At 35.5% G+C, this 14,083-nt stretch overlaps 1 protein-coding gene across 1 annotated transcript in view; it reads left to right on the plus strand.

Annotated features, from left to right (window-relative positions):
* The window catches only part of KLHL1 (kelch like family member 1), a 412,135-nt gene that overhangs the window by 395,397 nt on the left and 2,655 nt on the right, over nt 1-14,083 (plus strand). The window contains exon 10 of the mRNA XM_004711257.2: nt 9,795-9,966. Within this exon, the coding sequence (XP_004711314.1) occupies nt 9,795-9,966 (172 nt within the window). The remainder of the gene's footprint in view (nt 1-9,794; nt 9,967-14,083) is intronic.

Consider the following 14,083-nt stretch of genomic DNA (forward strand, 5'->3'; position numbering starts at 1 on the left):
ATGGCCCCTTGTTTATCTTCCAGCATGTGGGACCCCAGATGCTGTGTAATTTGACAGCTTGGCACCATCAGCTTTCTTCACCACATTTGTTTATGCACCCATTTTGTCTTCAGCAGTCATGTCAGAAGGGTGAGCATCACAAAATGTCAGGTTTTTAGAATAAAGTGTTCTTGCATTGAGGGAAGACTTGAGAAGAGACCCAAAATCCATCCACTTCCTCAGTACATTGGAAGGCCTACTTTTTAAATAGATGCAGCAATTGTTACCTGGACCTGCCTGTAAGCTAGCATTGGATGTGAGGAAATGTGTATACCAGTGGCCTATGAGATAAAAGATATTTTTATAAGAGTTCAATTGGAGACAGAGAGTGACAACATGACCTGCTGTCTTTGGAGAAACTTAATTCTGTAGATATGCCTGATGCTTGAAATATCCTGCATAGATGCAAGAATATGTAAACCTGTGTCAATCTTCAAAATGCGTGCTGAGGAAGCTATTGAAAATTACATGATTGGGGCTCTCAATGCTATCAATAATCAAATCTCTGCCCTAAAGGTAAAGAGTGTGATTATATTACATACCACTCTTTATTTTTGAACTACTCAGAAATGTTTAAAGTGAGTTTTAACCTATATTACTATCCCTAGAGTATATCATGTTCTGTTGATTGACAATAAGTTGAATTCCTTTTTAAAGCTCAAGAGTAATGAGAAAACTTTCTCTGAGAGGAGTCAGCTTAGCTAGATTTTTCATAATTGCAACTCTTTTAACAACTCGTTTCCTCTCCTCAACCTTGAATAGTGAATATAATAAAAACTGACCCAAGTCAAACTAAGACTTTTTTAAATCCTTCAATATAAACCCACTTCAATTATTTAAAAAAATTATCTAAAAATGAGAATACAATATTGAATAAGAAAGGAAATGTCTAGTTTAACCATCTTCTTTTCTAAGTTGTTCATAATTTTATGAGGAGCCTAAAAGAAGATGGAAAAAATGCAGCACCAAATTGTATCCCCAAATGGCTGGATTTTAAAAATAAGGATTGAACATATAATCAATAAGAAGGTCTGGAATACACTGATAATATGAAGGAGAAATAATAATCTTAAACATTACACTGACTCCCTCCTACCCCTGCATAAAATAATGACTGAAATAACTACCTGATGAGCTGCCAACCATTCACCTCACCTCTAAAGCAAAGTAACTTGCTATAACCAAATAGTAAAAGGGAACACTGGCTTAGAGAATATGTGAAAGATACAAGTAGACCAGACTTTGGATAAACATCCTAATTTCTATCATGAGGTCTATATTTAAAGCTAAATTATTCTCTCCTGCTTGGTTGCAGTCTAGTCTTTAACACTTTAAAGGTTATGATTACATAACAGTAAGTAATTCATGTTTATCCTGAGAAAAGTAGTAAAGGAAACCATATCAATGCTAACTCTGATACCCTAAATTACTTCTGCTAATTATTTGATGTCTATCTTTGATTCTTTTTCTGGGTTTGAAAGTACACATTTTATTATTAAAATAAACAAATTCTAGTAATGCATTCAATACATTTCTTTTTCTCTTAATATAGTGCAGACATTTATGTATCAGAAACATATACCATATAATGACTATTGACAATATTGACCAAATAAATAAATAAATATGCATGGTCGGATTCATAGGGTTTTTATCATAAAATTTACTAAAGTATGTGACATTTAAAAATAATTTGATCAACAAGTCATTCTCAGTAGGGTCAGCTATTTATTTTCTTCAATGCAAATAAGTATCTTTAGATATAGATGCTACTAGACAGTTGTTGACCTTTTTTGACAGATTTTCAGTATTCTTCAAAATTAGATTGGTCTAGGTTTGCATTGAGATTTTTAAATTACTGTTTTCCTGGAATTGTTAATTATCACTTTATCATCTATGAGTTATGAGTTACCTCCAAATCTTAATGGCTTAAAACAATCATTTTAGTATCTTTCAAGATTTTATGGCAATTTATATAAAAATAATAAAAGTTCTTTCAGGCTACTGTAGTACTTTTCTGACAATCTATAAATTTAAACTAAAACATTTAGGGCTCTTTTCTTTATATCTTTCTGTATTTATGTAAGAAAGAGGGTGAGAGCAGAGAAAATTAACAAAATAGCCTTATGGAAATGAAAATGTAGGTCTCACTAAAAACTATAATAATAACATATTTAAATGTAGTCACACTAAAAAATGAGTTTTAGCACATAAAGAAAATGTATTTGAAAAATTGCAACAACAATTTACACAAGAAAAATTTTCAACAAGTCACACTCTCTTAAGAATATAGATGTAAAACATGCAAAAGAAATATTGGCAAATCAAACCTTTCAGTAAATGAAAAGAAGTATTTTCTCTCAACCAGTTCATTTTAGCAATATAAATTTGGTTTAACAATACAATTTCCAGTCAACATGGCTTAATACAATAACAAAATTAAGGCACTTATTATTATTATTCTTTATTCAATGCCCAACTTTCACATGCAAGTGAAGTGATTGAAAATGCCCTGGCTTGGTTAGGTACACCTTAATCCTTAAAGTAATGTCTTTGCTTTTCTACAATGGAAAGAGATCTTTCCCAGCAGATTTACCCAATGCAATGTATATATTTGATAGCTTGACTACAGCTTCCATGAGCATTGCTAGCGTATCCAAACAACATGAAATCTTAGACAACTTCAACCTTTTCTCCATTTACCATGATGTTACCTATTGGCAGTTGTGTGGATTTGGGTACTCTTTAACACTGAGTAGTAATTCATACTGAAGGCTGTATTCCTTGATCTTCATCAGTAAGCTCTTCAAGTCCTCTGCACATGTATCAAGAAAGGTGTTGTCATCAGCATATATCAGCATCCGGGCAATACATTGCTGCAGCCATTGATGATCCTCAGCAACATTTTATTTGCATGTGATATCAAGGATAGTCTTCTATATTATGAGCATTCTGTAGCCTTCCTGGAAATGAGTAAAAATATGAATCTCTTCTGGTCAGTTGACTAAATAGTTGTCTTCTAAATGATCTGGCAGAGATAAATAAGTGCTTCCGGTACTTCCTCAGCTTATTGAATATTTGCTTTGGTTTTCCAGCAATTCCTGGAGCCTCGCTTTTGGCAAAGGCCTTCAGTGCAACTTGAACTCCTTCTTTCAAGGCTATTGGTTCTTACTTGTATGCTACCTCCGAAAATGGTGGGAGATCAACTAAGTATTTTTGGTCAGTGACTGTGCTTTCTTTCCATCTTCTGCTGATGCTTCCTGCATCATTCTATATTTCTCCATAGAATCTTTGAATATTGCAACTCATAGCTTGAATTTTTCTGGAGTTCTTTCAATTTAAGATACACTGAGTGTTCTTCATTTTTTTCTTATTCTAAATTATTGCACTTTTCATTACAATATTTGACTTTGTCTTTGACTTTGACTTACCAGAGCCTCACTTTGACCTCATCATTTCTTCCATATGCTCACGATGAAGAGAAAATGTCAGAATCTCTTTGGACAGCCACCTTCATACATCTGTTCTTTCCTGTATTTTCAATGGCCTTTTGCTTCCTTCCTGAAGTACCTGCTTGGTTTCCTTGAACAGCCCCCAGGTGCTCTGTCATTAGTGTTCACTGTGGCAAACTTGGTTTTGAGATGCTCTGGAAATTCAGGTGGGATAGACTCATGGTCATATTTTGGCTCTCATGCACTTCAGCCTGAACTTACATATGAGCAATTGATGGTCTATCCCACAGTCCCCTGCCTATTCTGGCTTTCCCTGCTGATTCTGAACTTCTCCATCATCTCTTCCCACATCTGTAGGCATTTGACTTCTGTGTATTCCATCTTGAGAAGTCCATATCTATGGTTAATGACTGATGAAAATACATTTGCTATGAACAAGTCATTAGTCTTGCAAAATTCTATCATGTGATTCCCATATTAATTTATTTCACCTGGACTCTGATTTACAACTACTGTTCTGTCCTTTTTGTTTCTAAATTTTGAATTCTTATTGGCAATAATTATCTATGCATCTTGAATGAATGTTCAATCAATTTCCAATTGAAGAGGTAGGTAGAATTCTTTAATTTCTGCATCAGTGCCTTTAGTGGCTTGTTCATAAATTTTAATAATTGACTAGATTCCTTGAACCTCTGTAGATATAATCTTATTGCAGAAGAAATTGTACTTCAAGATAGATCTTCAAAGTCTTTTTTGACAATGAATGAAGCACCATTTCTCTTGATTGTGTCATTCCCGACACAGTAAGCCATATGGTGTTCTCATTCAAAATGCCAATACCAGCCTATTTCAGCTCACTACACCTCAAATATCGATAATTAAGCATCTCATTTCATTTTGACAACTTCAATTTTGCTGGATTCATACTTTGTACACTCCCAGTTCCAAGTATTAGTAGATATTTGCAGATATTTCTTCTCATTTTGAATCATGCACATCATCAAATGCAAATCCTGAAAGCTTACATCCACAGGGTTTACTCCATACATGTCATCATGGTCCACTCTACTCTGAGAAAACAGCTCCTCCTCAGGCATGTCTTAATTGCCTTTCAGTCTCAGTGGCCCATCTCCCGCACCATCACTGACAATGTCTGCTTCCAGTCATTTGACCATCAGTATCTAACAATGTTTTCATGCTAAGCATGTGGTTCCCAGCAGCTAAGCCTCCTAACTAGGCAATAGACTGAGAATCCATGAGAATTTGAAAGTACGTTTATATGCCCCACCCCCACCCCCTTATGATCAAGATCTTACATAGAATTGAATCTTTTCTTGAGTGTTTTATTCTCTTTTCCATTCTTTGACAAAGGTATGATGGAAGAACAGTGGGGTGTGTGTCAATCTTTATAAATATAAGGGACAGGGTCAGTATATTTACTGCTAATAGCCCAATTTCAAAATAACTTCAGATTATTTTAGTGTTACTGTACAATTCATTTAATTTAAATCTCTAAAGTATTCTTAGTTGTTGTTATATGGCCCTTTTAACATGACCCAAGGCATACTAGAGCAAAACGCGTGTTGTAAGTAGGACCATTGTAATCTCTAGGATTTTCATTTGCTGAATTTCAGAATTAGATCATCCATTCTGTCCTCTCAGTCTGTCTTAATCTGGAACACTAGACGCAGTTACGCATCATGAGAACACACAGCTCTCCACTGACACAGAGGTGGACCTGCCTCCTGTATGCTGTAGTGCTCTCTTGTAGAGGAGAGGCAAGAATTCTACCACCAATGTCACACTTAGAATCTGCTTATCCATCATCTTTGTAAAGATTTCTATTTTATTTTTCCTGTTTACTTATGACCTAACTTGTTTAAGTTTGTACTACACACATACACACACACACACACACAATTCACAGTCATTGAACTAGTTCAGACTCAGTGACTTTATTTAGTTTCCTGAGCTTGGTGAATCATTATCAACGCAGGAAGCCTCTTTCAGACAAACATAACTGACTGAAAATTCATTCTATACTGTCTTGTTTGCTCTCTCGGTAAATTACTTGCATGAATATGGTAAAATGGAGATCTCCAATTCTGTTGGTTCTCAAAGTAAATGTGTTTATATTGTTTAAATATTTTAGTCCTCAAGTTTAGAAAAACAATACTGCTCACAGAATTCATGGTGGCTCAAAAAATTTTAAGGGAATTTCAAAGAAAAACTAACTTTTTTTCCTTTATCATATATCACCAGCAAGTTTGCATTTTACAGCCAATTTTAGCTGCTGTCCACTGGTGCTCCTCTTGACTGAGGGCTATAAACTTTAATAGAGTCTTGGAAACATCGCTCATATTCTGACAATGAAGGCCAAGGTGAGACTTTGCAAAGGCAGACAGCATAAATACAAAAAGACACTCCTCTTATGCTTGTGTGAACAGACAACCAGAAACACAGATGATAGATAGATAGATAGATAGATAGATAGATAGATAGATAGATAGATAGATAGATGAGTTTGGAATTGAATCTGTCAAAAATGTGGAACTAGCAATGGTAGATTTCATGCTTAGGAGTTGTTTGGGAAATGCTTAAATATCAGTAGGATCCTATCCTAAGAAAAAACAGTTTTTTATTTCATTTCAAAGGTAATAGCTTTTTATGTCTCCAGGCTGAGAGGTGAATCCACAATAGTTCTTGAACACAGGAAAATCGATATGGACTCATTACTGTGAAAGCAAGAGAAAAAAAACACTTGGTAGTTGTGAGGTTTATAACCCTCCCCTAAATACTTGAGATACAATGGGCTGGGGCTAGGGATCGGCATAGGCTTTTGTCTTTTTGTCTTTAAATATTGCCAATATTACTAGATGCAGATTGAAAAGTCTTCACTACACATTAAAAGCATATTACCTACCACTAATGATAGGTAGAGTTTTAGAATTACCTTTGTTTCATTTAATTACAAATTGTAAGATTTTTATGTATGAAAAATATGCAGCAATAATGCTAAATTCCACTCATGAAATTATGGAAATGTATTTTTCAAATGATCATCAGCCATAACGATAAATCCATAGTCCTAAATGTTATCTACTATTACTTTTGTTTAATTTCCTCTCCATTGTGGGTATTTAAAATTATGTCAACGTCAGAATTTCACTTGAAATGCCAAGCCTTTAGAAATGTATTTACTCTCATTTAGGTTACTAGTGTTGACTATTTTTTTCATTCTTCAACCCTTTGTGTTTCAATGTAATAGATGTAGTCTGCTTTGCAGAACATAGTTGCAATACAATTCTGTCAAATGGAATAACTATTGAATGGGGATGAAAAGATGGAATAACTATTGCATGGGGACTAAAAGATGGAATAACTATTGCATGGGGACTAAAAGATGGAATAACTATTGAATGGGGACTAAACAATGACCAAATGAGCCCTGGTGGCTTAGCTGTTGGGCTGATAACCGCAAGCTCTGTGATCCCAAACCCCTGGCTGCTCTGCCTAGAACGTGGAGGCAGCTGCTCCCATAATAACGTACAGTCTTGGAAACACTATGAAGCAGTTCTACTCTGTCTTAGAGAATGACTCGGAATTAGAACTGACTTGACAGCTGCGGGAAAATATGGCCAGAAAAAGGAATTAAGTGGAGTGATTGTGACAAAAAGTCTATGACTCTATTGAAGAATGAATACAATGTAAAGAAAAATATTTACATGAAAGTTACAATGTATGTGGATGAAGTACCCAAAACGCTGTTAAAAAATTACAATGTACATGCATGTACACATTCTTTCCATTTCTAAAGCAGAAGTAAGCAACTCCCATGATTCAATTACCCTTTAAAATAATTCTGTTAGGTAAAGAAATTTTCAAATAAGTAATTTCAGACTATTTCTGAATTTATCCCAGTACTAGCTGCAATGCTATTATCCCAATTAATAAAGCAATTACTTATAATTTCATGCATTTTTATGTTTAAAAAAATGTCTTTGGCAATGTTATCAGTTTGCTTGAATTAGACTACCAGTAAGTTTTACTCGCTGTATTTCTTCATATGTTAAATCGCCTTTAACTTAGAAAGCTTATTTATTTTAATTGTTTCATTGTGTGGTTGAAACTTTAGCTTGTTTTCCTGTAGAATGTTCTGTATCCAGGCTTGCAGTCCTTACTTCATTATAGTCTTCTACAATGCACTCATATTTTATCTTTATATATATATATTTAAGAAATATTCATAGAATGTTCAAGCTATTTATAGAAGATTATTTTAAGGGCATATATTAGTTATGTCTTTATATATTTACCTTACATTTTTAACCTACATTCTGATGTGATAATAGCATCCCTGGTGCCATAGTGGTTATGCATGGAGCTAAACACAAGGCCACCTGTTTGAAACCTGCAGCTGCTCCACAGGAGAAAGATGGGGCTTTCTACTCCCATAAAGAGTTACAGTCTTGTAAACTGACAGAAATGGCTCTACTTTGCCCCATATGAGTTGGCATCCACTCAATGGCAGTGAATGAGAACCAGTCTACGCTGTAAGGTTTTGCAGGCATTCAATCAGTTTCTCATTTTGCACATCTCATCTCATTCCCACCAACCCTATAACAATGCTATGCAAATTAATATAACATTTTCTGCAATAATAATAATATTTACTGTGAGTTATTAATTCATTAGGATACTCCTAACCATTTCTTTGGTAACAGCTTTCTTTATATTATAGTGTTTGTTTTATTGTTCTTGTTATTCCTTTGGGTGTGTATGTTGTTTGTTTGTTTTTCTTTTTAACTTGTTTAAGTAATTTTGTGAACTCTTCAAATGGTAAAAACAAACAAAAGAATTAAAGTAGTGTGTTAGCCTGGATTCTCGAGAGAAATAAAACCACAAGAAAGCGGCTAACATAGTAGTAGAAGTATTGAGCCCGGTCTGGTTACATCCAAGGATCAGATGTGGACGCTGGAGACTTTTCCTGACTTGCCCCTGAGGCTGATGAAGCAGGAAGCAGGAAGACAATTAGCTGGTGGAAGCCAAGGTGAATGAATCCAAAGTCAGCAAGTCAGGCTCTTCCTGACTTGAGTAGCTTCCCAGGACTGACGAACCTGGAAGCAGGCAGCAGGTCCAGTTCCTGGCTGCGGAGTCAAAGGAACTCAGAGTTGCCAGGGAATATGGCGGACTGCGGACAGCGCCCACGGTCAGCAGGTTACACGGCAAGATTATGACCCAGATGTAGGATGCAAGCAAACAGGAAGAGAGCTAGCTTCTTCATTGTCCCCTTTATGAATGAGTGGGCCGCAACCCCAAAGAAACTTCTTTCCAATTGCACCACTTCTGTGACTTGTTTAAGGGGATAGTGTTCCAACCCAATCTTCCTACACCAGGTTGGCTGCTCACAATAGAGTCCATCAAGGAAGGGATTAAATCATTTGAAATCAAATCATGGAGGACCATATGTGGATGTGTACGGAGGTTTACTCTTGAATTCTTATTAGCTTTTTCTAGTGTTGTCTGAACCTGCGATTTCAGATTAAATGGAATGGTTTAATTACTCATTCGTAACTAAAATAAAGTACTGTCTCCAAAACATTCACTAAATTCCTTCCATCCAAAATATAAATTATCCATTTGCAATATATAGTGATTATCCTTTTGAAAAACGAAATGCTAATTTTTGATAAATTAAATCTTTGTAGCATGTGATCCCTCACTTAAGTCACTTGCTTCCCCAATCTTTCGTGAGCAAATGATGTTAACATAGTTTCCTTCAGGTTGTAATTATTTTCTCAATCTTCATAGGCTTTTTATTATAATACTAAATAGACTCACTATGAATCAGAATCCACTCAATAGCAGTGAGTTTGATTTCTTTGGTCTGGTAAACTCAAACCAACTCTGAGTCAAAGCCATCCAGGAACTGATCAAAAATGTATTAGTAATCACCTTCCCCACCTCATACATATTTATTCTAGCCACATTATACACATCTTCCTCCTTTTAAGCTCATTATGTATATATAAACTTTAATTATTTTGGCACTCATCTCTTGTTTGTAGCAAATTAAGGCTTATCTCTCAGACATGGTTTAAAGAAGACTTGAGTTATGGAGTATTCTCGCATTTCTAAGAATCTAGGTATGTTTTTAGTGTACCTAAAAACATTATAGATATTAGCCTAAACACATGATGAAATGACTGACCCTTAAAAAAAACTTAAGTCTTTTTTGTTACATGTACAATGGAAATCAAAAGTGATTGGAATATTTTATGTGCTATTGTCTTTGTATTATAGATATGATCCCAAAACAGATACGTGGACCATGGTAGCTCCTTTGAGTATGCCAAGAGACGCAGTTGGGGTCTGTCTCCTTGGTGACAGATTATATGCTGTTGGTGGCTATGATGGGCAGACCTATCTCAACACAATGGAATCCTATGATCCACAAACTAATGAGTGGACACAGGTAATTACTGTCTTCAGTATGATTTACTTTCTTTTGGCGAGGTAGAGAGCAGACTACATAGAAATCATTAATTTATCTGAAACAAAAATGACTGATTTACCCAATGGAGTATCCATTTAGTAAAACAAATAAATAACTAGCACAAAACAGAAATACCTGTTGTGTGTAGCAATTATACCTTGATTGCCATTGACTGCATAGATCTCCTCTTAGAAACTTGTTCTTGCATTTCATTTCTTGTAATTTCCACCTCTCTAATTATTTCAATCCCCAATTCTCTCAGAAATCTAAAAGAAAATAAGTGCAGTAAAATCCCAAACTTTATCTAGTTGTGCAGAATAACAACTACCTCTCATATTTCTCAGTGGGCTCATTTTTTTGATCACAGGCATTGATTGAAATCTATACAAAGAACTAAAACATTGAGAGAGGTAAATTTATTGTGTAGTTGATAACTTGCTTGGAAGTAATGGATCTTCTGCACAACTTTTCTTGACTGTGCAGGTTTGAGTGGTGTGTGTGCAATTGTAATGTTCAGATATGCTGACTTTGGAGTACCTAGTCAGATTCCTAATGGTCCGACTAAATTCCCGGAATTAGGAGTTATATTCTTCCCTAAAGGACTGGTCTTTAAACTCAGTGTAGAATCATATATTTGTCTACAAAAGAAGAGAATGGGAGAAAATAGAAAAAAAGGAGTGTTTAAAGAAATAAATCCAATACTTTTCTATTTTACTATTATTGTGAAAGAAGTGTTTCATAGAGAAAGGGAAGAAAATATTAAAACAAACTAATAATAATTGTTCTTCATAACTGCCTCAAAATCTTAGAAGATAATTCTTAACTTATTACTTTTCTGATTTCCTTGATATTCTGTAGGGTGCAATACAAGGATTGTGTATTGATTTGCTAGAAAATTGCGGCCCCTAAATGGCATATATTTTAAATGTGCCAGTTATGCAAATGAAAATTAAATAAATGAAGTTTATAGGCATATAACACCTTCATTACATATTTATAATAACTAACCAGTAAACATATTATTTCTTTAAAATTGAAATCAAAATAATGTATGTAGTAAAAAAAGATAAAAGCCTCCGAAAAGTCACTTCCCTTATTTGCATTTTATTATATTTTGTATCATACAGTATTATAAAAACATAAAAGTGGTATTTTAAATGTTTACAAGTTTATTTTAGTAGCATAAACATTATTTTTTAAACGCTAAAATTATTTTATGGTTTTACACTTTTATCCTTTTGCTATTTATATTTTTTAAGACACTTGAGGGACCACTAACTGACTCACACTAAATCCCTTTGAAAATTCTTAAGATACAGCTCACAAGACAGAATTTCCTTATTTGTTAGGTAATTCCTGTCATATTTTCCTGGAGGACTATTGAAGTTTGTGCTTCAAGATATAGAAAGGCAAACTATCTTATTTTCCTTTGTATTTCTGTGTGCCATCTAGTCAGTGTTGACTTACAGGACCCTGTATGACTGAGCAGAAGAGCTCCGTGTGGTTTCCCAAGGCTGCTATCATTGTGGAAATAGATCTCCAGATTGTTTACTCCCAGGAAGTGATAATGGGTTCAAATAATCTTTCAATTAGTCATTGAGTGATTTCACCATTGTGACACTGCAAAACAAAACCAAGTCCACAGCTATGGACTTGATTCCCACTCAGAGTGACCTAGAAATCCCAAAGGGTATGATTGGATTTGAACAACTAGCAATGTGATTTTCAGTCGAATGATTACTTAACAGCACCACCATGGATCCTTAATCTGGTTTAAATGACTCTTTTATGGGTTTTAATAATATGTTGTCATAGTACTACCATAGTGCACCCATCTACAGGCCATATGGAAACAAAACCTGTATTTCTTTTACAGTCATGTCCACAAAGTTGGATGTGATCTTTGGCATAGAGTAGGAGATACAAGATCACTTCTCAAATAAATAAACGGAGAATTGTTATTGTAAATACTTTTACTTTAGTTTTGCCTGAGTTTATTTTCCCACAATGCATACCATATATACTCCAGTATTAGCTGACCTGAATATCAGCCGAGGCACCTAATTTTACCAAAAAATAATGGTGGGACAAGAAGAAAGTAAAAGGGAATAGAGGAAAGAACCAGAAGGCAAAGGGCATTTATAGAGGTCTAAATACAGGCATGTACGTATGTAAATATATGTAACAAGAGGGGAATAGAACTATGTACTCATTTATATGTTGAGAATTAAAGTTGCAGATGGACATTGACTCAAGAACTCCCTCAAACCGAGAACACTTTATTCTAACAATCTGGCCTTCTGTGATGCTCACCTTTCCGACAGGATCCCTAAAAACAAAATGGATGCATAAGCAACTGTGGTGAAGAAAGCTGATGGTGCCCAACTAGCAAAAGAAATAACATCCACACATCTAGCTCAGAAACAACAAAGTCCACATGGAATAAGCACACCAGCCTGTGTGATCATGAGGTGTTGATGGGATCAGGTGTCATGCATCTAAGACCCAGAACAAAATCATATCCAATGTGAATGGGGTAGGGAGGGGGCATGGAGTGGGGACCCAATGCCCATCTGTAGACAGTTGGACATCCCCTCCCAGAGGGGTCACAGGGAAGAGATGAGCAAGCCAGGGTGCAGAATAGCACCAATGAAATAACAACTGTCCTCTAGTTCTTTGGTGCTCCCTTCCTCCCACTATCATGACCACAATTCTACCTTACAAATCGGATTAGACCAGAACATGCACACTGCTACAGATAAGAGCCAGCAACACAGGAAATCCAGGATAGATAAAGCTCTCAGGGCCAACAATGAGAGTAGAGATACCAGGAGAATTAGGGGAGGGTGGGGCAGAAAGGGGGAATTGATCACAAGCATCAACCTATATCCCCCTCCCAGGGGGAGGAACAATGGAAAAGTGGGTGAGGGACAAAGGAGGATGATATAAGATATGGAAATAATAATCCATAACTTATCAAGGGTTGCTGAGAGTGGGTGGGTGGGAAATAGAGGGGGAAGAATTTGGGAGCTGATATCAAGGGCTCAAGTGGGAAAAGAATGCTTTGAAAATGATGTTGGTGGCATATGTGCAATTGTGCTTGACACACTAGATGAATGTATGGATTGTGTAAGAGAAGTTAAAAGCCCCCAATGTAAGTATTTTAAAAAACAAAAACCTCAATAGGAAAAAAAAAGTGCTGAAAAACCCGGCTTACACATGAGTATATACGCTATATAGTTTAGTTGATGCTGAGCTCTGAATATTCGCTTTATGATTAATTTATAAAAATGTGGATAATTCTCCATATTGAATGATCATCAAAAAGTATCTTGGAAACTTCTTAAAACTACTGCTAACCAATTCTAATCCATAGTTCTATTGGGTTTGAGTGGTTTAGATTTGAGCATGTCTCTGTGGATGGCTCTGCAGTCAAGCTGTGTTAGAAAACTATGATATAATAAACGAGAGACAGTAGAAAACACATGCAGTTTAGTGTTACATAGCTTGGGTTTGTATATGCTGAAGCACTGAGGTTTACTCTTGTTTCTAGAAAAAAACATGCACATACCTGTTAATAGGAGATAGTAAGGCAGGGGTAAGTAGAAAACACTGCTATAAAACCATAGCCATCTTTACTAACAAAAATATCAAAATGTGAAGCTATTTTTTATGATATCACTTTACATCTAGGTCTATACCTCTGAAAATAGTATTTCTGTCTCTCTATCTCTTATGCATTGGTTTGCTAACCAGTCTGTCAGCAGTTCTAAATCACCAGCTGCTTTATCCTCAGGATAAAGAACATAATTTCTACCTCGGTGAAAAGTTTCAATTTTTGAAACACACAGGTGCAATTTTGCCCTTTCCTAACAGGTCCTTATGACTCGAAATCAACTCAATGACAAGAAGTGTGGTTTGGGTAATCCCTTCAAAACAGATGTGATGGTAATGGATACTGGTAGTGGTGAGTGGGGAGGTTGCTTCTCCAAAGAACTGTGAGCTTTTTGATTTACAGAGTGTTAAAAGTAGCAGTTTTTACATCTTCAAGGGACCTAAATCATGTCTTTTGGAAATGTTCTTTGAGTTTAAAAAA

Source organism: Echinops telfairi, unplaced genomic scaffold (assembly GCF_000313985.2).
Source record: "Echinops telfairi isolate 266 unplaced genomic scaffold, ASM31398v2 ScPeMD7_11;HRSCAF=52, whole genome shotgun sequence".
Taxonomy (NCBI): domain Eukaryota; kingdom Metazoa; phylum Chordata; class Mammalia; order Afrosoricida; family Tenrecidae; genus Echinops; species Echinops telfairi.